This window comes from Oreochromis aureus, linkage group 10 (assembly GCF_013358895.1).
Source record: "Oreochromis aureus strain Israel breed Guangdong linkage group 10, ZZ_aureus, whole genome shotgun sequence".
NCBI lineage: Eukaryota > Metazoa > Chordata > Actinopteri > Cichliformes > Cichlidae > Oreochromis > Oreochromis aureus.
Genome location: NC_052951.1, coordinates 9174121 through 9200713, shown reverse-complemented (window position 1 = coordinate 9200713; position 26593 = coordinate 9174121). Strand labels below are relative to the sequence as shown.

Sequence of the window (26593 nt, the reverse complement as noted above, 5' to 3'; positions counted from 1 at the left end):
TTCCCAGATTGCACCGCGCTCCATGATGTTCCCAACAGCTGACAGACGGTGGAAGCCTCTGTCAGAGCTGTGTCGGTGGAAGCTTTGAGTATCCTCTCAGTCGAGCCTCACTGGACTTTGGACCCGGGTCACCGTCGAGCACCTTATTTTGATCTCTGTCAACATTTTTGTTTGCACGGAGGGCTTCCATTTCTTTTCTTTTCTTTTTCTTTCTTTTTTTTTTCCAGATTCGGAGCTGGGGACAATTGCTGTCAGCTAACTTCCACAATAGGTCGCTGCGTCGCCGGACTGCTGCATATGTTTGATTTATTTTTATTTGACATTTTTTTAGCTTAACACTTTAACTCCAGCCCTTCCAGCCGTGCCCAATGCCGAGGAATGGATAGTGTGTCTGCTAAAGGCGGAAAGATGGTCGAGAGTGATGAGCAGCCGGAGAGGGATAGCGGCGGTGGCGCAGCGATGGCCGCGCTACATCAGTGCGAACTGATCCAGAATATGATTGATATCTCCATCTCCAGCTTACAGGGGCTACGCACCAAATGCGCCGCCACCAACGACCTCACACAGCAGGAAATACGAACTTTAGAGGTAATGAGCTTCCCCCTCTCCTCCTCCTGCTCCCGAGCACGGGCTCAGTGCATAAGCCCCGTCCGGAGATAGAAAGCAGTGTAGCCAAATTGCGGAGTCATGAAGCCCCAGCGCTATGTCCGCCTCCCAGGCTGAATATTGGCTGGGGCGCCCTATCAGTGTCAGTGAGCCGAGCACATTTTGTCGCTTTACGGGCTACTGCTGGCTCGCTGTGTAGAGGTGACTCAAAAATAAACATTAAAAAAACAAAACAATAAAAGGAACTCATAATGAAGTTTTGCTTTGTCCCATTCGGTTTTACCATCCCTCTAGAATATTCCAAAGAAGAAGAAGATCTTTATTTGCCCGGAGCTCTTCGGATAGTTCCAAACACAGTGCCGTGCAGCTGTATTGAGCTTGGCCTCATGGCACACATTCAATAGCCTCTGACGGCTGTTATTTATATAGATATATGTATATGTTCGTGTATGGCGCTCTACACTTGGTTTTGCCTCCATACAGTGGGGCCTGTGAGACAAATACAAATGTACGACGCGATCCATGTGGTTACCCCCCCATCCAGCAGGCAAAGGCTGGTGTGCTGCTGCTGCTGCTGCTCTCCTGCATCTGGATGCAGATTCACCTACGTCGTGCGGGGATGACTTGACATTGCTTTGCGCGTTGCTCTTTTGGAGCAACATATCCTACTATAGCAGGCGGCACGGTGGAGAAGTCATGCCTGGTGGCGTGCAGGCGTCAGCACAGGACGCACGGTATATTGCTCTCACTTCGCATGTTTGAGGAAAATTCAAATGAGGGACGGGGGAGTGCGTTTTTTTTTTTTCGGTTTACCACATAATGATAACTGATACATGCGAAACATAGTTATACATATAGCAGTCGTTTCAACAAAAGGGCCAGTTTTTTGTTTGGTTTTTTTTTTTATCTCAGGCCTGGATGTTGCTGAGGAAGGTGATGGGAAGAGGGGGGGGGTGCTGTGGCATATAAATGGCTGATACAGACAGTATATTTTGATGAGGCTTGGAGATGTGGAAAACAGTTGAATATTACAAGTTCAAAGCCTTCAAATGTCACGGTGACATCCTGGAGACATGATAGATGATGGGGGTTTTCTGGTTCATGGTTTATTTAAAGCCTTGTACCTTAGCTAAAAGGAATATTCACTCCTGATTGGCTAGAGGCTATCAATTATCCATGTCTCCTTTATTTCTGTATAACCAAACACCCCGTGAACAACTGGGCTGTTGCCCTACATAAAAAAAAAACCTAAAAAAACCCCCCTAATGCTCCAAAAGGCAAGTATTGCTTTCTTTTCAGCCTCACAGTGATACAGTGAGCTAGTTTTTTAGAAATACTTAGCGCGGTCCAGGATTGCTGCTAATGAAGGAAAAAGCCCCTTAAACCACAGGTTACACTGTGTCCATAACCTCTTTAGAATCACAAATACAGGGCCAGGGGGGGTAATAATTTACCCAAAAGCAAAGGAGAGATGACTGAGCTGTTTTATGGACTCAGCTGCAGCTTTTTATCCAGTTTGAGAATACTGTATGATTCTCTATAAAATAATTTAGTTGCTCCCTCACTGGCTGACAGGCATCAGGTGCGAGTTGGCAGCTATTCTGTGCGGGAACAAATTTTTGCAGGCTCAAGTAAAGAAGCCTGGTGTTAAATGAATATTCAAATTCTTCAACTCAAATAGAAACCAAAGCAAATCAGTTTGGAAATTTGTAGTTTTTCTGTTCAGTCCCACCTGTATATGTATATGTGTGTGTATATATATGTGTATATATATGTGTATGTATATATATGTATATATGTGATCAAACCTGGGCCTGAGCTGAGCTGGATAAATGGATTCAAAACAAAGAGTGCAAAGCGAATCCTGCTCCACATTTTCACCCCCTCTTCATCGGTGGTCATGTGTACCTTGTTTCTGCAACAGGATGTGATCTGGCAGAGTACTTCCTGAGAAATGCTGTCATGTGGACACATTTTGCACCAGCATTGTTCTACATGACAATGGACAGGCCGTGCCGCTCTCACATGTTTCTTGAAGGCTCCTGGGTCTCTTTCCTGCGCCTATGAGACCGTTATTAGGGGGTGTCTCTGAAAGTCAGAAGTGCAAGCAGTGGATGTGGTTACCTCCAGTCAAAGTTTGCTGCTTTATAGACCACGCAAGCTTTCAGGATCCTTTCCTGCTGTAGGATCAGAATCAGAAATTGAACAGGGAGGGGAAGGGGAGATAAAAAAGTGCATCAGTCTGCGCTTCATTAGCTGATTTTATGCCTCAGTTGTATGTGTGTGTGTCATTGTATTTTTTCTTATTTCCACTGATTCTAGCTGTACTTTTGTTTGATTGTTTAAACTGCTTCAGCGACTAGTGGGCAGTGAGCTCACGGTGCAGCTGTTCATACACGCTGCGTTGTTACTGCAAGTGGCAGCATAAAGATAAAAAAATCTGACAATAATCGACTTGTCTGAGAACACGTGACTCGTAATATCTTAGATCACAGCTCTAGTGGAAAAGTGCAGTCACCTCTTGGGTTCCTTTGTGTAATTCTTTGCCATGCGATGACTGTCTTTGTGTTTGCTCTGCCGAGCGAGTCTAAATGGGTTTTCAAGCACAAGATTTTAAAGCTGTTCAAATGTTGCTGTTGCTTTATTCGTCCTTATTTTCTAATTTTGTAGACCACTTTTAGAAGAGTAAGCAGACTTTGGCGTGATTTTGTCGTGCTTTTATTAAACTGGACGATTCCTAGACGGTAAAACAAATTGGGACATAACAAGAATTGGGGATAAAAGACTGATGTGAAGAAATCTTAAAGATAAGCAGAGATCTTTGGGCAGGAGGTGAGAATACAGTTGCGGTCTGTTGATATAGACAGTTTTCTGTCTCTGAAAAACTCACGACAAACTAAAGAAGAGATTTAGAAGTCCTATTTGCTGTTCTCTGGGTGTGTTCTTCAGGAAGCATTCATTTGTAACATGAAGGATTGGTTTAGTAGGGTTATCAGACGGGCATAATAATGTTTCAATCATGATAATGTATCGTGCCAGAAATGCAGCTAAGGGTTAGATGTCTTTCAGGCTGCCGAGGGCATTAGGGATCCTCTGCCGATCAGCGGTCTTACTTCCCACAGCTTTACTGGCAGGCTCTTTTGAAACCACCTCTTGCCTTCATTGTGCACTTTCACTTCTCACTTGGGCCCTCTGTCAGATTCTTCTTACCACGTTCCCCATCTCTTAGAAGTAAGTGAATTAGCTCATTGGTCGTAGATTTCAAATGACTCTTAAGAAGTATTGTGTGAGAGGTGTTGCTTTTCCAGGCGTGCGCGAGATGTTTCTGATGAGGTGAGGCATGCAGTGGTTGCAGTGGCATGCCATGGTTCTAAAGTTCCAGCAAGCGCTCCACCACGCAACCGTCATATCAGAGGAGGTCTGTTCTGCAGCGAGGGATGGATATCGTTCCTGCTAGAGCTGCGAGCACTTTTAATTTGTGTGTTGAATTTGAGCAGTCTGTGTGAGGTCAGAGTAGTTGTCATGCTTGTGGTGCGAAAGGGTTATCTTTCCCATATTGCACTGGAGTGCAATCAAGAGCAGCTTGAACTCACTTTATTCCCTCATTGAGAGAGCTTTATTATTCCACTTGAACTGTGTGTGTGTGTTTGTGTTTTTTTTGTTTTTTTTCTGCCTTGCCAGTGAGAGGATAATGATACTGGCCTCTCAAATGGAGTGCTAACTGGTACTTCACTTTTCACATGTTAATCCCACTCAGGCTTAGGCTCTGTCTGCCTCTCATGGTGCTTCTGTTACATTTACTGTAGCTCTTCATGTATGCTTGACTCTTGCTTTATTGCATCCACTTGCTCGGCCTTTTAGCACCTTGTTTGTTCCTGAGCCGTAATCCCAACAGAATCTCAACTTGGAAAACAAATGCACCCTAATAACAAGTGCTATGCTTGTGCACGCCGGCCTTAAATGGTGTGTTTTGAGGTATGTGTGTATATATATAAATATGTATGTGTATACATATATATATATATTTGATCCTGTAAGTCTTTCCATAAAAGCAGCCCGTGCCCTTATCTTTCTTTTTCATCACCTCTCTGTGTAATGCAAACAGCAAAGCGTCACTCTGTTTTGTCTCCTCACAGTGTTGGAGAGAGTTTGCTGCGCGCTCGTGGTGCGAGCTGTTGTGGCTGCGTCTATATTTAGACATCTTTCTTCCTACGCATTTTCAGGGTTGGTTGTTAAATAAGAAAATCAAATGACGCGCAAAGAGCCTGTTCGAGAAGGGAGCGCAGGGAGGAAAGGGGAGGGGAGAATCAAAGCCAATCCGCTGTGCTGCTTCTCATGACATGACAACTGCTGTGTGTGTGTTTGCTGTCAGGGGGGTGGTGGTGGGGGTGGGGGGTATAGAGGAGGAAACACAACTGTAGTGACTATATCAGTCCTGACCCTTTCTCTGTTTTTTGTTATTGTTGTTGTTGTTATTTTGTTTTTGTTTTTTACAGTATAAGGAGAAGTAACCAATAAGATAGGAGCGCATACTGTTTAAATCAGAATGGTTGAACAGTGTAGGCAGATGTTGATCTATTCTTAAACCGACTGGGGGTGAGTTGAGGATTGCATCCTGTAATTTTGAGGCCTGCTGTACTTTTTCTTTTTCTTTTCTGGGAAGAAGGGATTTGCTTTGTCTAGCTGTAAATCATACCTGGTTGTAATTGTCTAAAAAATAGACTTTTTAAAATGTTTAAAAGTGCAACGCCTCACAGCAGCTTGTAAACCTTACATTTTAACTGGCTAAATTGGCCACATGTTCTCCTCTTAGACGTGTCTTGTTTGGTCTGTCTGCGGCCTGAACAGACACGTACCCCCTGGACCTACCACTCCCACCCAGCATCGACTTGCATGGGTGCTAACAATGATGGAGGAGGGGCAATTTATAGGCCATTGTCTTGGATTGTCAACTGTTTATCCCCGACAGACACACCCCCACCTCCCCTCTGTGACCTGGCCCCTGCATAAATATGTCAGCCATTGTATTTTTTCCCCCCCCTTTAACGGTGCATGCATGATACTGTGAGAAGTGTCTTTGTAATCAGTTAATTGTCATATTTGTTACCTTACTATTATATTTTATTAAGTTTGAGCCCTGGTTCAGCCCCTCAGTTCATCCTCAGTCTGAAACAAGGTGTTTGAGCACCTCAACCATGAAGTGCACATTTTTCTTCTAATTGGCTGCCTCTTGCAAACAAAATATTTAAACAGCAGTCAGGTGGGGCTTCTGTGCCCCAAGACAGAGTTGTGTTCTTGAGATTATGACCACATTATGATGGACATCAGAGGCAGGAGCAGCAAACTGTTTGGAACCAGAGCGTTGCTTGGACTGAGCTTTTTGCTCAGGCCTACTACCTGCATGTATGCCGACCTTATATGACCTAACTCTGGCCATACTTGATAGGATCAAAAGTGCACATAAAACAGTCTTCAGAGCCACTGTGCTTCTGTTATTTCTCTTGTTGACAGAAGACAGAAGAGCCTATAGGGTACAACTGCAAAATAACAAAAGGATGCCAAATTAGATTTTTTTTTTTTTTTTTTTTTTCCTGTTTTGGCCGATGGTGACAATGCAGCGTACAGACATGATGAAGCAAATCTCTGGGACACAGTTTTAAGAGGTGCTTTGACTTTCAGTGCTCTCTAATTTCTGTTCGATCCCCACCAAAACTTATATCGGTATCTCCTCTTTAGGGTTTTCTTACCTAGTCCAGAGGGGCCACATGGCTAATGATATATGACATAAGGCTTGTTTTTATTCAACAAGCCTGTTCTGACAACAAGAAGTGAGTGCAGATTTCAGGGCGGGAGAGCTGACCTTCATCTGCGAATAACATTTCCGGGGATAGAGCATTGTTGCTCAGTTCTGTGATAGGGCCACGCTTATAGCCTTGGCAGGTGCACCGAAGTGGCTGTGTCAGCAGGAGCCTTGAGGAAACAAAACAACTGAACCGGTGGGATGTGCTCCTCGAGTCTGCTGTGTCAGGCTGGTCTGTGCTCGGACTCCCTTCTCCTTTTCTCCGTGCCCGACAAACTGGCTGTCACTCATCCCCTCGCAGCATTAGGCTGTTGCCATGGTGTTGTTTAGCTTCGCTGACAGGTGGGCTCTGACGCCATTTCTCCCCCTCCTCCTCCTTCCACCTCCAGGCCACACGTCAAACACTGCTTTCTCCCCTTTGCACCAAAAACAATATCCACGAGGCCAGCCTGCCATTATTTTGTTGGCATGCGCGTGCCTGTGCTCTTCTTATGCACAGTATTGATATCGGTGAGGGGGTGTCGTGCTTGTGTCCTCCTGTCTACCTTACCTATTTAGATGATAATGGGTAAAGAGGCTGCTGTCTGTGGGAGGAGCAATATAAAAAAAATGTTGGTCGTGTTTTTGCTCCTACACATTGGGATGTTTGTATGGTGATATGTATGGTGCCTGGGCTCTGTGTTTCACATGTTTGGGAAAATCCCACTGAAATGTTGCTGACGACTCAGAAGAGGGGTTGCTAGGTAACCTGACGTCACGGGGCTGCACTGGTGTATAGGGAGGTAAAGCAGGAGGCTAGCTCATTAGCCACACTGAGCAAATGCCATGCTAGGCCTGATCTAAAAAAACAAAACAAAAAGACTACAGGCTCTGTTATTCTGAGTTTGCAATGGATTGGATGTCGAATTTATCACAGTTTCACTTTGTGCAGTCCTGCTTCTATCGCCTATCTACTCCGTATACATGGGTCTGTGTGTGTGTGTGTGCGGGCCAGTACATTTGCATATATGTCCATATGTAAAAAGGTTTCCAGCAAAATACGTTCCTGTCTTTTCCCTCCTCCCAGAGAGGGAGCTGGTCTTACTTACTGGCCTCTAAGGTCAACCTCTGGCAGCTGAATGCATGTTCAAGTCAGAAATGCTGCTCTGTTTTGGTCCTTTTTTTAGTAAAGCTTGCCTGCAGGCTTTGGCATGTAAAGCCTAAAAGTTTGTATTTAGGCACATTTCATTTAGCCAAATAAGCTTTTATGACAAGGTGCTTTTTTGTGTGCTGGTAATATTTTTTTTTTTTTCATTGGATTACATTCAGTTTTATTATTTCATAATGCTCTCAGTGCAGCCGATGATTTACGACTGCTCGCAGAGCTGAAAAGCTTCAGTCAGGGTCAACACGTTGAGAATTTAACTTCTTTCTATCGTCTTTCATCTCTGGCCTCCAGTGGAGAGGCTTTTGTTGGCTGCTGTGAAGAAGCCTTTTTACATCCCAAGGCCACACTTTCCGAGAGCAGCGCGGTATGCTGTACGAGTTTCTGTCTGGTCGGTGAGTAGAGGAAGCTGAATGAGCAGAGAAAGACACACGCTCGTCGCTGTTGCCCAGGCACTCGAGAGGTGCGCGGTGGGTCGAGAGGTAGCTGGTGCCGTTCAACTCATCTCAAGGTGCTGCCTGCTGTAATGGATTCTTACAGATAGACGGTGAGATAAGGACACTCTATACAGTCACGCTGAGCTGCACAATGCAGGCCGTTGCAAACCAATACCACGGCGAGTATTGTTATACTTACTCACAGGACCACTGCGCTCAACGTGGGTTTTTTGGAAGGCATCAGATTAAATTGTTACAGCTTTACATTTTATTTGTGCAGACATAATGTTTCGAGGCAGACTCCAGTGGAATCATTTGCATTGATAGGCCGATCATTTTTGCCTATACAAAAAAAAAAGGTAAAGCAATATTAACTGATGGGATGTTAACTGACGTCGGGTCTGATGTCATGAGACACTACAACAAAGGTTGCACCCAGGCTGCTAATTAACAGATGCAACCATTAGAGGGAAAAAAAAAAAAAACTGAGGAGAAGTAGGTTTCTGTGCATCTTGTTGAAAAGAATACTTTATTTAGAGCCTGACAGAGTTACAGCTCATCTCAATATACTGGACAATATTTTTTATATTGTACACATAAAGGTGTACAATACAGCTTACAGTGTTGTTCTTTGGGTTATACACCTCTTATTTCTTCCTCCAAACATAAGCAGCATTTCTGCGGCCCAAGAGCTCTAGTTTTCTCTCATCTGACAAAAGGACACATTTCCAGTACATATAATCTTTCTCCAGGTTGTCCTTTGCATATTTCAGTCTGGCTTGAAGGTGTCTCTTGGTTTGTCACCTCACAGTCCATTTCTGTGCAGGGTTCCAGTGATTGTCTTCTTTGAGACTACAATTCCCTACTTGGCTAAGTCATTCACTACTGTCTTAGCAGGTGTTCTGGTGTCTTTAAACACATCTCTCATTAGTTTTCTTTCTCTGTCAGGCTTGTCCTGCACTGTGTTTGAATATCTTGATGGTATTACGCTGTGATAACTTTGTTTGTCCATCTACCTTTTTTCTCAAATCTAAACTGATTAGTGTCTCAGTTTTTAACTTGGGAATTGATTTTACAAACTCTGGGCATTACAAAGTTAAAGCAAACAAGGAAAGAAAACGATGGCTCCTTAGCTCTGTCATGAAGTGGTTTTTCTTTTTAGCCTCAGAGTTGGAGGGTAAAACATTTGTAGAAGCTCAGGGAAGATAAGAAAGTTTGAAGGAAAGTGCCCGTGTGACGGAAGTAGTCACATGGGCACTTTCTTTCCATCACTCTGAACTTTGATACTTCTCAGCTGCAAACAGACACATTTGCTTTGGCAGCACTGCTGATGCTCTCATTAGATGACCAGGTCATTGTTCCTCTGGATAATAATAGCAGTTTATATCTAATTAGCTTGTCTCTTTGAGGGCACGGGGAAACATTGGAGCTGTCACTGCAGGTACACTGAGCTCAGTAGAGGGGGGAAAAACAGTAAGCGAGGGTGTGGAGATATTCATGTGTCTGACTTTATCGTAACAGAGGCTCATCTGGCGTCAGGTCAGTGTTGTGTCACTTGTGTGAAAACAGCAGTTTTCGGTCTGTTTCTGCTTTAAAGGTGGTACCTCTGCAACAATAAAACCCTGCAAACACAGGTGTGACAGATACCCTTCACAGTGAATGCCTGCTCTTTCTGATGTAGCTCGTAGCAGACTCCCAGTCTCCCCCGCTAACCTGCCCCTCCCTTCTCTTCTATGTTCTCTATTGCTCCCTGCAGGTGAAGCTGATGAAATACATCTGTAAACAGCTCCAGTGCAAGCAGAAAGTGCCAGAGACAGAGAGGCCCGAGGCCCTAGACAGCTATCCACACTTGCGAGACTGGTTACGCACCATCAACCTGCGACCAGAACTCATTGAGGTAGGTCATCGTCTGGGCGTCAGTACTCTGGCCAGAGTGGCTGGGGTTTGTCTCCCGTTTACAGCTGTTCTATAAGCACATCAAAGACTGCGTATAAAAGTCTTTTATATGCAGTCTGTGATGTGCACTCAGTCAACATTCACATGTGCTTGAGGAATTAACTAGCGGCCGTCAAAGTGCCTTTCGAAAAGAGAAGCTGCTTCATTTTCGAGGTTGCGAGAACGGCGGCGCCAAAATCTAAACTTAAGCTGATTCATTATAGAAAACTGTTTCTACTGTTAAATTTTATTTTTTGTTACTGAAACAAGGCTCACAAAACTAGCAAAGCAAAAAAAGCGACACTGGAAGAGACATGCTGGTCTGTGCTCGGAGAAAGTCTTGAATGCTTCAAAAATCTCTTTCTCAGCCTTCTGCTGCTATTTATAGCTCCATGCCATGTTTGTAAGAGGGAAGAGAAGGCCCTTTTTATACAAGTGTACAAAGTGTACTTATCTTTATTATAGTTCTTTAATTGATCCACTCTGTGCCTTTTCTTTTTTTTTTTTATTGCTCTAGCATTGTTCACGGTTATGTGTACATTAAAAAATCAGGTTATAAAGTCTTGTTTTTCAGTAGATTCTTTTAAAATAAGATAATGACCTGTTCCTTGCCTAAAACATACATGATTAGCATTTATTTAGGTGCCGGATCACTTGGGCTGTGGTGGAACCAGCGTAAGGTCTGTTTCACTTTCTGTCGGTCTCCCAAAAAGACAATGACCCAGAAAATAAAGAACTGACCTTGGGTGTGAGAACCATGTAGTGCAGTAAAATGTTTAATATGTGTTGTTCAGCACCGCTCAAGTGTCCCGCTCCTGAACTGTGACTCCAGCCTGCTAATCTGTGGCTGACACTGACCTCTGACCTCCCCGTGTAGCAGTGGGGAGTCTTGAGCGGAGAGATTTCCTGCAGAAAGCCTCCCTTATTAATGCAATTTCAGAACTCGCTAGTTGCTGTCACTTCTGATCATGATGAAACTTTAGAGCATTGCCGTGTGCAGTCTTCCATTGCAGAAGCTACCAGCTGGTTAACTTATCATTTTTGTTTCAGTGTTGTTTTTAAGCTCCGCTATTGTTTAGTGGCTGTCAGCTGTTTGTTTGTTTGTTTGTTTTAACGCTTGGATTTATCATTTTTCTTACTGGGTTGTCATAATTGTCTCTCCTTTCTCTCCGCCCGTCCTGTCCTGTCGTGTCCTGCTGCAAACGGTTTTAATCCGTGTCAGCTCCTATGTGTTTTTGTCGTTCCAGTCCATTTGTCTTTGTTTTGTGACCTGACGTTAACCTGCTTTATTTTTAAAACTCTTCTGCACTCGTTATTCTTTAATATGTCCCGGCCTTGTATGTGCTTTGTTTTGCGGCCTTGTTCCGTATCTGATTATTTGTGCTCTGTTTACCGTTTAGTCCGTTCACTCTTAAACCTCACTTCCTTTCAAAAGAATTTAGCTTTGCGCGAGACACGATGAGGTTTTCTGATGAAATAGTAAGTGCTCATTTGTATGTCTTGTAGACCAGCGGGGACATCCCAAAGGACAAAGGGCTGTAGCGGCATTTTGATGACCTATTTAGACCAAATATTATTAGACTGAGATGTCTACAGCGGATCTCCTCACTTTTTACCATGATGGCTAGATTATGTGATGGACAGTCCAGGTTTATTCGTAGCTGAATTATGTAGATGACTAAATACAGAGAATTCCTATTGAGGATTCTAACCTGTGAAGGGCCCATATTAATTAAAACAGGGCCGACATAATACCGCATGTATAGGAGGCCCCAGTGAAACGGTCACGTATGCAGGCTATGCTGTAACTATGTTCTGAGTAAGGAAATAGAATGAGAGTAAAGGGCCGACAGCAACTTTAAATATCACATCACTCACCCCTTACATGCGTGTGGTTTAGTGTGTGCGTGTGCTATGTTTTGGTTCTAGTGTACACACTAGTGTGGGAGGTTGCCCTAGTTTTGTGATCAGTGTTTGCCCCTGAGAGCAAGGGTTTAACCTGACTGATAAGTGATTGCGTACTTCCCCAGTCAAAAGAAACATCCTAAACTCACTGGATTTGGCCCCATTTCCTTCTGTCATCCATCAGTTGTTGATTGCGCTGTTGTTTTATTTCGCCAGTTCAGTAACTCGGCTGTAAAAAGAAAGAAAGCCCCGCCCTTCTAGGTTTGTACATCTCCAATCTTGCAGACTACATTTTTTAAGGCATATAAAAGGCTGGAAACAGAGGAATATTAAAGGTAAACTGCAGTGCTAAATGCTTAAATAAGTGGGAGTTGGTAGTACACTGGAGGTCATAAAGAACGCCTCCATTTTTTTCAGTTTTTATTGAAATTTGAGGAGATTGACTTGGGCGAACAGCCTCGGTGATTCACTGTAATGCTACAAGTTCAGATAAAATAAATGCATTAAAAAAAAAAATAAAGTTTCAATAGTCAAGAAATGGAATAATCATCCAAATGGGGTTTGAGTATCAACAAAAGTGGAACAGTCTGGTTTACGACACCCTGTGATGCCTTATTGTTGAGTTTTACTGTCTGCTGAAATAATAAATTTTCAAAAATGGGAAGTAAAAAAGGAAGACAGCCTGGGTGGTTAGCAAGATGACCCAAAACATTAGAGAGGAACTAGACAGCAGGCTATAAATAAAAGCTACACAGAGAGGAGTCTTAACTCTTTCACACATAGTGGTCACTACAGTGGACAGCTATTCAGAGGCTGTTTCCTTATATTTGTGTTAGTCTGATGTTATATTTGCACATAAACCACTAGATTGGACACTGATGTGTCACTCCATACCCTGCCACCCACTGGTCGTTTAATGTTACTATAGATGTATGACGTGTTTCATTGTAATCATTGTTATTTAACCCTGTCATGCATGAATTATGACAACCTCTATCAGGATTTTTTTTAAAGTATTTTTATTCATCTTTCATGTCTAAAGATGAATAAAAATACTTAAGAAAAAAAATCATGATTGAGGTTGTCATAATTCATGCATGAAAGGGTTAAATACGTGGCGCTGGTTTAGATGTGTAGAATTGGGAAAGCAAAGCAGACTAGATGTATAACAAAATGAAATTGCATAATTAATAAATCCGTGTTTAATGGTTTGTTACCATTAACCTAAAAGTGAAGTTAAACGTGTGCAATGTGACTTTATTTTGAAATTTTATCAACTTTATTTTTTGAATTTTTGAATTTAAAATGACACAACAGCTATTTGTTTAACAAATGCTTTGTGGATTTTTGTAAAGTTCAGAGTGATGCCTCCAGAACTTTGTAAATGATACAGCGTAGTGCATTTAAAAAAGCTATTTGCATGGTTTATTTATAAAGCTAAATGTTTAGAATACTTGTTTTAAAGAGCTGTCACTGTTGCTGTGACACGTGCATCAGTGGACCAACACTAAAGGACACGTGTGTCTCTGAGAGGCCCATGGCGCTGTATAAACGGCAGTATTTGCTGCTCTGAACATTGACCAGTGACTAGGCCTTCATCATTTACATAAATTTTTATATGCCCCAGTGTCATGAGAATGTAAATGTTGACAATGCTGATATTGTCTGGTATCAGCTGTGATATAACGTGTAATACAATAGAATAGTCAGTCAAAAAAGTACCGCAAACTATTTACAATTTGCCTATTATAAATTGCTACGATAATTTCCACTCTGAAACGAATGCTGGAAATATCGCAGCTGCTGAGTGGATTACATTTAGGGTTTAATTTAAATTTGTAAAGCAGTCACGATCAAGTGTTCTTTGTTTTAATTTCAAAATTGATAACTTTCCAGTATTAATAAAGATACAGACTTATGCTTAATTAAATAGTGGTCAGCTAATGTCAATCAAAACTAATGTGAGCACTGGTAACTTTAACACACTGTTAATCCTCCATTTGGATATTGTTTTCTTTATTTATGACACCCAGTACTTCATATTATTTACAATTCACAATTGTGTCCACATAGAGTATCCAAGCCTATATGAATTTGTGTCTTTATCCGTTCAGCCATTGGGGAAAAAGATGATAAAGCATGTTCTGTTTTCTTACTTTGCAGCCCACTAGTGCTTCCCAGTTCTCACAGTGTGGTGTGTGTATTCACTCTGCATCTTACTGCATCACTGTTTACTTCCTGTTTTACTGTTGTCAAAGTTACCTTCACCATTGTACAGTCATTACACTTGTATAAGAAGTTTCACATAGACAGAAAATATTAAGCCATTTCTTTTTGTCAAACCCCACCTCAGGTTTGATCTTGTCTGCACCTGGTGTTGAGCTTCTGCTCTATGCAGCTAATCTGAAAAATCAGATAAGCAGACAAAGTAGTGTTTGGAATACCCCAAACAAACAGGATTAACAGTGATTTCCAGGAACTGTCCCGAGTCAGATGTTGAATAACCTGCTGAGCGCTGCAACATTCTGCCCTTTTTAACACTCAGTTTCAGCCTTACTACAAACAGTGTTGTTGTGGCTCATTGAGGGTACACTCGGAACAAAAAATATTTTTTATGAATGCCATATAAGCATAGGTCTTTTGGGGTTTTTTTGCTCTCTTTTGTTGTACAAAGCTTGTCACTAACATGCTGCTTCACGTTGTAATAGATTAGAGCTCTTGTCATGGGCTTTTGTTTTGCTCCTCTGCAGGCCGTGGAGGCAAAGCTGTCGCTGGATACCTTACTGCAGATGACAGGAGCTCAGGTGAGAGACACAATGCGAAGACTTGGGTCCAGCTCAGAAGAATGTGCCAGACTCGGTGCTGCCCTCTCCTGTCTAAAGAGTGCTACTGAATCAGGTATGGGTTTACACTTTGATGTTCCTAGAGAATATTTCCCACAGATTTTCTATTAGTCTTTTTATTTATTTATTTTTGGTCTGTTTCATGTCTCTTCCAGGGGGCGAACTAAGAGATGACAGCAGTCTCTGGCTGTCTGAGCCCACCAGGAGGGACAGCGGCTCTCTGCTGACAGCGGACCAGCTAACCAACCTGGGGACCCCACTCCGCCCACACAGCCCCTCGCCTCTAGCCCGCCCATCCACCATCCAGTCCACCCCATCCACTCCCTGCGCAACCTTCCCCCACCCTCGCTCGGGCTCGGTGTCAGCGGCGCCCACGCCAGACGCACATGGCGACAGCCCTCTCACAGATCCATTCCCTATGTCCTTCGCCCGCGCAGCCCGCCTCCATGGGCACACCTCCACCCCACCTATAACGCCGCCTTCAAAGAGGCGTCATCGGTTGAAGCCTCCCTGCACCCCTCCCCCGCCATCCCGCAAGGTACTGCACCTGCTTCCTAACATCACACTGACGCGCAGCAAAAGCCACGAGTCTCAGCTGGGCAACCGCATTGAGGACCCTCCCACCAACAAGTAAGTGCTAAGCTGTTAATGGGTGGTTTGAAGAAATTGCTCAAGAATTCACCTCATTTGCAGCTTTTCATAAGTAGGTCAGACTAGAACTAAGTGGGGAATCCTCAGATGGCACTGTAATTGTGACAGATTGCTTCTGTTGTGGGGCGTGTGTATGTGTTTTGGGGGTTTTTTGTTTGCTTTTTGGGGGGGGTATCTTTTATTTCACTGGAATTTGAATCTCAGCTTGTTTTTGCAGGAAGTGTTTAGTTTCTGCTGCTTCACAGAAAGGAAAAGGAGAAAATTCTGATTTGTGCTAGCCAGCAATGGCGTTGGCAAGCTGACAAGCCTTCTCAAAAGGGATATTTTTTTTTTTCTCGGTTTGTTATTACTATCAACTGAAAGAGCACTTGTTGTTTGACATTTTATAAAGGACTTGATAAAATGCCCCGTTCTTGCCCGATGTCTCACTCTTAATTCTGTGTTGCACTATGTCAGGACAGAAGCAGTTTTCCTTAGATATGCCCTCATTCGCTCTCTCTCCCTCTTCCCCTTCCTCTTTTACATCCGTTCACATACTGCCTGTTGCTCCTTTGCTCTCGCTGTATGAGTGGAGCTAATCCCCATGCAGATTCTCAGAGATTATGAGTCATGTCAAAACAGGAAGTATTTCCTAGGTCTAATGCTCAGAGGTGGCAAGAAACACACAGTTTCTCTCTATTCCTCTATCTCTTAATATTTAATGTTTTTTTTTTTAACCTCTGTACTAGGACTGGCTGCCCAAGCACAATAAAATCACATGTTTATCCATAATATCTGTTTGTAGAAAACTTTATTTAAAAAAAAATAAAACAAAATGGAGAAAATGGCTAACATAGCACACTATATGCTTTAGTGGGTTTATTCTCACTCTGCATATGCTGTGCGGTATATTACAAAAGTGTTACCTAATGTAAGCAGGTCGCAGGTCTGATCAAACAGTACTAGACTGATAGTCATTTTTGCAAATTTTTACAACTGTGGCTACTCACGTGTTTGTGTGCATGTGCGTATAAACCACAGACCTGGCACTGCTTTGTCCTTCAGTCCTTGTGACTTCACTCTGGGTGTTAAAGATGTCACCCTGCCCTTCGTGTGCCAATGCAATTAAGGTTCTCCAACGTGCCTCTCCCAAGCCCTTACATAATCTGTCCTGTGCAGTATAGTAAGCAAGCAGTTCAGTATACTGCACCTGCTGATTCACTCTTCTTTCTGTGCGTTTCCAGGTGTGTTAAAAAGAACAAGTTGTTCCTGAACATGCAAGTCAACGGTAACGGATGTGAGGATTCGCTTTCTCGCTACCCTGTTGTGTCTGCAAGGACACCCGGTGCCACCCCAGCTGCCAACACAGCACCTTACACCCTTCCTGGAACTCCCACACTTCTGGAGGAGCACAGCACAATTAAGAGTGAGTCAGCTGCATGCATGCACTTTTAATTTTTCTGATTATACCTGCTTAAAGTGGACTTATTGTGCTTATTTCCAGCTCTATGATTCATTGATCAAAATAGTTCTTGTATATGGGGCCTTGGTGCAACCTGTCAGTTCATTCTCTTAAAGACAGCTTTCCTATGTTTGTCTAAACAGATCTGAACAACAGGTGTGCTCAAAGCTTAAGACTGTTTGCTGTAAATGACCACATTAAGAATACAACCACTAACTGAAATACAAGAGTAAAAAAAATGCAGTCTGAAATCTGAGCTTTTGGCTCATAGGAACTACTTATAGATGCACTGACATCACTATTTGAAATTTTGGCAATATTAAAATGGGCATCCATAGAAAACGCAGAAGTAAAGACATTATAGGTCCACTTTACTGACACAATGTAAAAGTCTTTGGTTCTACAACATTGCTATAATGATCCTGTGTGTGTTTTTGTGCTTGAATGTAAATAAAGGCTTTGACTTAACATCACCTCAGTCAGCCATCCTTTTAATCACTACTCATCCTTTGCATTCTTTCTGTCTCATTCTAGATAATGTAGCAGTGCATCGCAGCTCCCCACAAGCAGTAAGGAGGGATATAGGGCTTGCAGTCACGCACAGGTAGACCTTTCAATGCCTAGAAAAGCTAGATTTGTTGTTAATGCAATAATAACTTAAACTTTTCAGCGATCTAATACAGAGTGGGTCTGTAAGAGGCTTTTATGTTGTGTGTTTTAGGTTTTCCACCAAATCCTGGTTGTCCCAGACGTGTCAAGTGTGCCAGAAGAACATGATGTTTGGAGTTAAGTGCAAACACTGTCGGTGAGTTAATTACTGTCACAAACACAACCCAAAAAAATGATGAAAAAAAGGTCAGTTAGAAGGCACATGTGTTTTAGGAAGGTGGGAATCTGATGTCTTGGCTAAATCTTGATCTGGGTGTAAGGCACGTTGGTGCTAATTGCGAATTACCGCTAAGCCTCTCATATGCTGCCTACGGTTTTTTTTTTTTGCTAATGCAGATTAAAGTGCCACAACAAATGTACAAAGGAAGCTCCATCCTGCAGAATCTCCTTTCTACCAAGTAAGTTTTCTTTCATCCCACGCTGTGCAGCTGATGGGCTAAATCTATTTGGCATTCATGCCTGTTTGTGACATGATTGGTTTTCTCCCACAGTTGCCAAAATTCGGAGGACCGAGTCAGTTCCCTCTGATATAAACAACCCAGTGGACCGGCCGCAGGAAGCACCGCAGTTTGGCACACTACCAAAGGCTATTACGAAAAAGGTAAATTAAAAGAACTTTCGCAGAACTGCCGTGTGTGTAGTCCCTTTTTAAATACCTTGAACTATTGTGCCAATACATATACCTCCATTATCTCCATCATCTGTCCATACTAACCATTGTAAAGATAATGTATCTGAAATCACACCTGACTATTAAAGTCTGCACTGACAGGAAAATAAAGCATAGAGCTTGTTGAAGGAATCTTGAAGGCAATGCAACATGGCTATGAGATAGCAATCATGCTTAGCGTTTTAACCTTCCATCTCGGTCCCAGCAGGATCATCCACCAGTGCTGAACCAGCTGGACTCCAGCAGCAACCCATCCTCCACCACTTCATCCACACCTTCCTCCCCAGCACCCTTCCAGCAGAGCAACCCCCCCAGTGCCACGCCACCGCCCAACCCTTCGCCCAAAGGTCATCGAGACAGCCGATTTAATTTCCCAGGTAAGCTTGGGTACAGAATCACAAACACAGATGCACAGATACACATGCAGAGTTTATACTGAAGATGCATGCTGACATTGTTCTGATTTTTCCTCAGTGTTTGCATTTGACTATTAACCTTTTCTGGTTCAGGAGTGTGGCGGTCCCACAACTACTTACCCTTTTTCCCCCATACACGATATTAACACTAAAAGGAGTTTTTAAGAAAATCTCTTAATTCAAAGCTTCTCTAACCAAAAACTCTTGTGTCCCTTGCCTTGCTTATCACTCTTCCCCTTCTCTTTTTCTTTGAAAAAGCTGCCTGTTACTTTCAGCATAGACAGCAATTTATCTTCCCGGGTGAGTTGATGGTCCCAAAGTGTCATACTACGTTGTTAAGATCCCTTCATCCCTCTCTCCCTCCACACCATGGCTTCTTTAGTTTTCCATCTCCTGCATGTTTCCTTTTAAGGGTTATAGTAGTTAGATTAGCTGTGTTTAACTGTGTGGCAGCATTCTGATGCCATCTGCTGGAAGTAGTAGGAAATTGCATGAGCAGTCATGTTCATGTGTGGTGCTGGCTCTGTAACTTTTGCTCCCCTTGGTCATCCCTAACTGGTGTCATTTTCCTCTGCAGATGTTTCCAGTCCTGCAAATTTCCACTCAGATGTTCTCCAGGACAGAGTGTAAGACTTTTTTGTCTCAAGCTTTAATCCAAGTTTTAGTGACTAGACAGTAGTTTGGGTTATTTACAACCCTGTTTCTTAAAAATGCCATAATGCTCTAAAATGTAAATAAAAGCAGAATGTGATGATCTCCAAATTATGTAAACCCCATGTGTAATTGAATAACACAGCAACACCTTAAATAAATGTAAAATGTTGAACATGAGAAACTTTATTTTGCTTTGAAACTTCAATGTTCTGTTAAATTTTTAAAAAGGTGTGACTGGGGTCAAGAAAATACTTGAGAGGTATGCTGCTGGAAAATCTAACTAGGTCAGCTAGCAAAAGTTGGGTTTTTTGTTGTTTTTTTTTAATATGGTTGGGTTTAAAAAGAGCAACTAACAGAGATGTATTCTGAATTACTGTATGTACGAATTGATCAACAGAAAAATCTAATTTACTGGAGCATTTCATCATCTGTCTAGCATAATGTCATTAAAAGATTCAGAGAATCCAGAGAAATCTGTGCACCCAAGGGACAAGGGCAGCAGCTATTATTGGATGGGTATGAGCTCTGGGCTCATCGGTGACACTGCGTTATAAACACACAAGGTTTTATTGTGAAAATCTCAACGTGGACTCAGAACACATGCAAAACCAGTCCATGAATGCATTTAGTTGTTGCATACACATTAACAAGTTAGAGCGCTTTCTTGCCAAGAAAATATAGGATCAAGAAACACAGCTGACACATTGACAAATGATCCTGATGTGACCAATAAAAAAATGATATCCTATTTGGAGGTTATGGGCACGATGTCCATGTTTCATATTCAGGGAAAGTCTAAGACAATGCAAGATCATATTTAAATGTATGAGAACTTCTGACATGAACTCCTCATGGGCATGAATATTATGATAATTTTAAGCTTTTAATGTGTGAACTGATGATCCTTTAATCTGCATTTGTTGAGAAATGGCTCCAAGAGACATTCGCAACTTCAGTATATCTACAATTCTCCTTTTTTTTTTTTTAGATTGGGTTTGAATAATGGTCAAGTTGTAGTCAATCATGATTGCTAATGATCAACTACAATGCCTTTTACCTTGCTAAAGCCTTTAACTTAGCTTTGGCAAGTTAAGACATTATGGAACCTTAAGCACCCTTATTTAAGTATTTGAGTCCCTATGTATAATTATGACCCTGTGCGGATTAAAGACGATCCAAAATAAATTCAAACTTTTGCACCCAATACTTGTTTATGTTGAGGCTTTAAAGAAGCATGCTGTACAATCATTCCACTCTGGAGAAAGAACAGTTCAAAGAAATCATTAAAACTGGCCTCCCTGCAGTACAGATCTGTCACCCACAAAACATTTGGCGCTTTTATCAGAATCTCACCTTCACCATTTGTCATGATGTCTTTGTACTATTTAAAATGGAATATAGGACTTAAACTATCTGGCTTAACTTGCATTTTGTGCAGCGTCGCTCTTTCGGAAACAGCCTTTTATTTTTAATTTTTTTGTCTTCCTTTGAACCCCTCTGATATCAGTGTTCTGTGTCACAGCAGTGAGATAGAGCCATCATCGGATGACGTACATGACGAGCTGGTAGAAGATGACGATGAAGAGGTATTGCTGGAGATGCAGTCTACAAAATATTCTTCTGTTGTACTGTTTCCTGGCTCTTCACTTATTAGTCTGTACAGTGAGGCTGTTCAGTGTCACAACTTCAGAAATTGGTTTTGTTTAATTTTGTTTTCAGTTTTTAGGCACTTATACTTTCATTTCCTAAAAGGTTGGACAAATCTCAACTAGGGTATGAATTTAGCTCAGGTGATTGACCATTGAGATTTCATTAAACCATTCAAATGTAGCCAAAAGGTTTGTGACTAAAAGTCCCTGTGACATCTGTTGATCTGCTCAGATGGCAACACTGGCTTTTTTTCTTACCAAAACCATCGCCACTTTTGCAGGAAGGGGACGAGGAGGTCGAGGTCGATGATGAAGATCACGAAGGGGAGGAGGAGGACAATGAGGAGGATGATGAGGACAATGTGGATGGAGGAGAAGATGAGGACGACAGGGGGGAGATCAGGATGAACATGGGCTCCGACGGCGAGTGCGACGAGCTGGATGATCTGCCCAACTCTCGGGGAAACCAGTGGAAGGGCCCCATCTCCCGCAAGGCCAGTCAGACCAGCGTTTACCTGCAAGAGTGGGACATCCCCTTTGAACAGCTGGACCTTGGGGAGCTCATAGGAAAGGTGAGGAATCTACCCAACGAATTCATAGTGTGTTGCATACTGGGAAAAAAAAAAAAATCAGACGGTTTGTGTTTTGTTTATCCAGGGCCGCTGGGGAAAAGTGCACAAGGGCCGGTGGCACGGCGAGGTGGCCATCCGGCTTCTTGAGATCGACGGGAACAATCAGGACCACCTAAAGCTCTTTAAAAAGGAGGTGATGAACTACAGACAGACCAGGCACGAGAATGTGGTCCTCTTTATGGGAGCCTGCATGGCTCCACCCCACCTGGCCATTATCACCAGGTGAGAACAAAAATATCACACATTACCTCAAAAACGACTCTAAACCGATGCATGTGTTTGCTTTAATTGAATGATTTTTCTCTCACTCCTGCAGTTTTTGTAAAGGGAGGACACTCTACTCAGTAGTTCGAGACACTAAAAACACTCTGGATATTAACAAGACAAGACAAATCGCTCAGGAGATTGTAAAGGTATGTGTTTCTTTTTGTCTGTTAATTTGTGAGAAACGTGACACCTTAGGGGAAAAAAATCACGTTACGTACTAGAACATAGGAGAAGTGTGTAGTCAAATATATAATTTTCTATTACTGTGTTTTCCTTTGTCTGAACACCGTTGGCCTGCTGATACAGGGAATGGGCTATCTGCATGCCAAAGGCATTGTTCACAAAGACTTGAAGTCAAAGAACGTTTTTCATGACACCAATAAGGTTGTGATCGCAGACTTTGGCCTGTTTGGGATCTCTGGAGTTGTTCAGGAGGGAAGGTAAGAAACGTGTCCACCGCCCCACACCCCAAAGAGACCTTAAAACTATGACCTTAACTAAAGGAGTGCTAAAACCACTCTATTATCTGGGAACGCCCACTGATCTGTGATAATCGCTGAGGTCTGCAGTGTTACTTCTGTAGCCATCTCCCTTGTCAGCCAGTAAAAAGAGGGAAGTCTCCTGATTGTAAAATTACAGGCATTTTCTGGACACTCTTGATTTCTGAAGCACATTTTGAGCGCACATCTTGCTAATTTTGAGCCTTCTTTTTGTGTATGGTTCATTAGTAGCTAACAGGAGTTAGAGACTTTATTTAGTGAATGCATTTTGTTCTCTTAATACATCTTTTCCCCTCCATTTAACGTGTTACTGAAAACTTTTTTTTGTTTGTTTGTTTTTCCAGGCGTGAGAATAAACTCAAACTTCCACATGGCTGGATTTGTTATCTCGCACCAGAGATTGTGCGCAGAATGAGCCCAGGTAACAATGAGGACCGCCTCCCTTTTTCCACCGCAGCAGATGTGTACGCCTTTGGGTAAGTTCTTCATGCACATCTGGTTGAGTTCTGTCTTAACTTTCACTGACTAAGAAGGAAGTCCACCATTTGAATTTTTTTTTTTAAAATGCTCTTCCTTTTCCCCACTTCAAGCACAATTTGGTATGAGCTTCAAGCTAGGGACTGGCCAATCACTAACCAGCCTGTGGAAGCTACCATCTGGCAGGTGGGGAGCGGAGAGGGCATAAAGAAGATTTTGGCAGAGATCAGCCTGGGAAAGGAGGTCACTGTGAGTTGGACCATGAGCGTGTCAGTCATTCAGAAATGTAGATGTTTGTCCTGCTTGTGTAAGAGTGGAAAATACCCATGCTCTACTGATGCAATGATATCAAGATGTTGCAGCAGTTTTTAGATCAATCAATTGTAGTTCACAGTGCGGTGAGTGCGGGTCAATGGTTTGCCAGTCACATTGAAACGAAGTGGTTTCTTGTTTCAGGAAATCCTCTCTGCCTGCTGGGCGTATGACTTGAGAGAAAGGCCGACCTTTACGCAGCTGGCTGACATGCTGGAGAAGCTACCCAAACTCAACCGCAGACTGTCCCACCCTGGACATTTCTGGAAGTCTGCAGAGTAGGTATCCCAGAAATGAAGGATGGTGTGAAGACACTGGACCTGTCAACACAAAAACCTTTCTTTCCTTTTTCTTATGTGTTTATTGAGAGTGGAATATCAGATCAGAGCTGGGTTCAGCTTTAGTACTGGGCTTGGATGAAATGTGAATCTTGAAATTTATAGCTGGAAACATGACTTCTGAACTTGAATTCCTTGCACAGCACTGTTTATTGAAATGAGACATTTTTGGCAAAAATAAGTCTATCATACAGAAATTTGTTACATTTGTGACCAACAGACTATAGCTAGAGTGTAACTGGGTAATGCATAGAGATCAAAGTAAAACTCAGCTGAATGCATGTAGATATTTGGACATAAAACATCAAATCGAATCTTTGTTTTAGTCTTTTCATTCTTAAATAGACCACCTTAACCACTTCATGCAACCACATATGCCTCTTTTCCTGGCATTAGCATTAACTTTGTTATAGCCTCACTTCTCCACTGTTTCCTACATTTTATCGCTTTTATGCAGTATTGTCCAAAAGTGTTGAGCCACCCCTGTCTTCTTTATATTTTGCTTTCAATGAGTCATAATAGTTTTCCTGGCTTTTTGAAGGTTTTTCTTTAATTTTCACTCATTAGTCCCGTGCATGAACCTGAATATTTTCAGAAGAAAGTAAGATACCAATTTTAAAATGTGGCTTTGCTTAGCAGCCTGTTGCAAAAATGTAAAATTTCTTGCCATTTCTTTAGTTGAAGAATGAAAGAAAGAAAGAAAAAATACAGATGAGAGTTGATGAGTTTGACAGACATAAAATAGTATTTTTGCACCAACAAGGTAATTCCCAAAGAGCGTCACTAAAAACTTTACATATCTCAGCATGGTGTGCAGTGTGTCCATTAAAAATTTTGAATAACTAGGCAAGTGTAGGACAAAAGAATAAGTGGTCATTATAATAATAAGTCATTATTGAAGCAGTGTGGGATCACCTTGATAGAAAACAGAACAAAAAGCAGCCAGCATACAAAGAAGTGATCCAAATGTCCTTCATGAACACTGAAGACTACTTCAGGAGTAGTTATACCAAGTATTTCAAGATCACTAGAATTGAACAAACTCTGTTTTTGCGTTCTATGTTACATTTCCATGTAGATTTGGACAAGTTTCCATCAATCACTGCACCTATGTCCCTTTTTCCTGGCAACATATATAGAAGCAAAAAGTGGGTGAAGACTTTTGCAAAATACTGTATGGTTTGCTTTTTCACACACCTTCATTGCATTTGCCATTTGCTTTGAGACTGCTGCCAGCAGTCACTGGGCTTCACTCTTGTTTCTTAAATAGCAGCTTTGCACAGCTGGTTTTCAAATGACTTCTAAATCACATTAAACATGCCTTAAACCTTTTAAATCTCATGAATGTCCTCTAACTAATCAGTGCGTGCGATATCTTGCTTTCTCCAATGTAAGCCTCTTAACTTTTCACTAACCGTCTAATGTCTGTTTTCTTCTGCTTTTTTTTTTTTTTTTTTTTCTTTTTCTTTTTCTCTTTTCTAATCTAGGTTGTAGCCGTCACTCTGAAACAAAAGCAATGCAAAACAAAGCCTGGGTCTGCCTTGCATGCTCCTGAATCCTTAACTCTTACAGGATTGATCAAAGCATTGCCTCTGTCTGAAACAGGCGCCACTTCCACTAATCCACAGTCCGATCTTCCGTGTTGTGTTATTTCCTTGTTCGGAAGAGAGGATCGTTGGACTGAGGTGTGACGGACAACTGTTGTCGCCCTCCACCCTAAATCCCTTCATTCGTCTAAAAACAAAAAAAACAGCTCTTTGCCTTCCTGCTGGTCTTCTCCTGTAATGTCAGTCGAGACTATGAGGCTTCTGACTAACTGGCTTGTGGTGTTTGTGCTGAGACTGACTGGTGTGCTGTGGTCTGTGCCTGCTGATGCCTGCCCTGTCCTCGGCCCTGCTCAACTTCTCTGTGCTGCTGCGATGTGGTTGTTCTTGCCAGGGGTGGTCCTGACCACATGGCTCTCTTTCTATCTAAAACACGAACACGAACACACACGCACACACGCAAATACACACTGCTGGACAAAAAATGGACCTTAATACCAAACACCCTGCTTCATTTATCTCTTCACTCCCTGGGTGGTGGTGGTGGAGGGGGTTTGACACAACTTTGACAGGCTGCTTGAGTGATGATCTTAAACCACCTGCCTCCTCCTTCTCAGATTTTTTTATTTTATTTAAATTTTTTTTACGGATTGTAGGATGGCATGTGCTGAGAAGTCTAAATGCAATATGCACTTTGTCAAAATGGAAAAAAATCATAGACTCCTATTTTTTTGTTTCTTTTGTTTTTGAGTAGGGTTTCTTTTGCAGTGTTTATTTTTCCCTTGGACAGTGTGATATACTTATTTGTCATTTTTGGAGCGTGGTCTGGTGAATTCACTGTTTATTCGATGCATTGAAAAAGGGGGCACTGATAAAGAGTTGCGTATGCTAAACAAGCTGAAGTGGAAGACAAATGCAAACAGAAAACAAAGACTATCTACACGAAAATAGAAAACTACCGTCTATTTCTTTCTGCAGACTTTTTAATAGCAATGCTCATCTGTTGAAGTGTGAAGTGCACCTTAAAAGGACATTGCTTCGGGGGGTTGAGTGATCGCATTTTCTGTGCAACAAAAAAAAAAAGAAAGAAAAGAGGGAAGGAGAAATCAGGAATCTGGTGCAAAAAAGTGTCCTATACCTTCCTTAAACAGTACCTCTTGTGCGTGCTTGTGTATACTGTTTGTGATTGCTGGCTTCAGTTGGTGTGCTTGTGGTTGTGTGTCGACTGAGTGAGCGTACTGTGTTGGAACATGTAGGGTTGTTTTTGTTCTGTTTGATTTTTATTTATTTTTTTTGGGGGGGTTTATTTGTGAAAGACTACAGTAAATGTTGTGTTGCAAATCCAATGGTATGTAATGTACTGTATATACATTATTTAATGTACAGCAAATTAAGACGATTCTTCTAATATTTCTACAAACATTTTATATGTAAAACACATGACAACATTTTTGAACTGGTACTGCTCTGGCTATTACAGATGTGCATATATATTTATATTTTTTTCATGTACAGAATGCTGTATAAAAGCTGTACAATTTTTTTTTTTTTTTTTTTAAGTATTGGCCAATCCGTGTTTTTGTTTTCTTTTTTTTATGTTGTTGTAAAAATTCATATTTTTGTATTGCATGTGATTACCATTCTGTACATGCAGTTTGTGTTTTCATCCATGGAAAACAATAAAGTGAGGCTTGTCATGTAAA

At 42.0% G+C, this 26593-nt stretch overlaps 1 protein-coding gene across 5 annotated transcripts; it reads left to right on the top strand.

The window, feature by feature from the left end:
• Nucleotides 1–51: 51 nt before the first annotated feature.
• Nucleotides 52–26593, top strand: ksr1a (kinase suppressor of ras 1a). 5 transcript variants are annotated; one of them, XM_039618874.1, is made up of 21 exons: nucleotides 52–588; nucleotides 9744–9884; nucleotides 14578–14725; nucleotides 14826–15300; nucleotides 16545–16726; nucleotides 17297–17366; nucleotides 17484–17567; nucleotides 17768–17829; nucleotides 17923–18032; nucleotides 18310–18478; nucleotides 18776–18817; nucleotides 19095–19143; nucleotides 20679–20757; nucleotides 21102–21392; nucleotides 21478–21674; nucleotides 21769–21865; nucleotides 22026–22159; nucleotides 22564–22695; nucleotides 22810–22945; nucleotides 23153–23286; nucleotides 24834–26593. In XM_039618874.1, the coding sequence occupies exons 1-21, from the start codon at nucleotides 379–381 to the stop codon at nucleotides 24838–24840; spliced, it is 2949 nt and encodes a 982-aa protein (XP_039474808.1). In that variant the 5' UTR covers nucleotides 52–378; the 3' UTR covers nucleotides 24841–26593. The 5 variants fall into 5 exon arrangements, with proteins under 5 accessions (XP_039474808.1, XP_039474810.1, XP_039474809.1 ...); XM_039618876.1 differs by having other exon boundaries at nucleotides 18307–18478; nucleotides 20697–20757; XM_039618875.1 differs by having other exon boundaries at nucleotides 18307–18478; nucleotides 20694–20757.

What these genes read in the sequence shown, in the direction of transcription:
- ksr1a (XM_039618874.1), top strand. Translation starts at nt 379, where the DNA reads ATGGATAGTGTGTCTGCTAAAGGCGGAAAGATGGTCGAGAGTGATGAG. An exon ending in TGCGACCAGAACTCATTGAG is followed by an intron (nt 9,885 to 14,577) that starts GTAGGTCATCGT and finishes GCTCCTCTGCAG; the next exon opens with GCCGTGGAGGCAAAGCTGTC. An exon ending in TCGCTCAGGAGATTGTAAAG is followed by an intron (nt 21,866 to 22,025) that starts GTATGTGTTTCT and finishes CTGCTGATACAG; the next exon opens with GGAATGGGCTATCTGCATGC.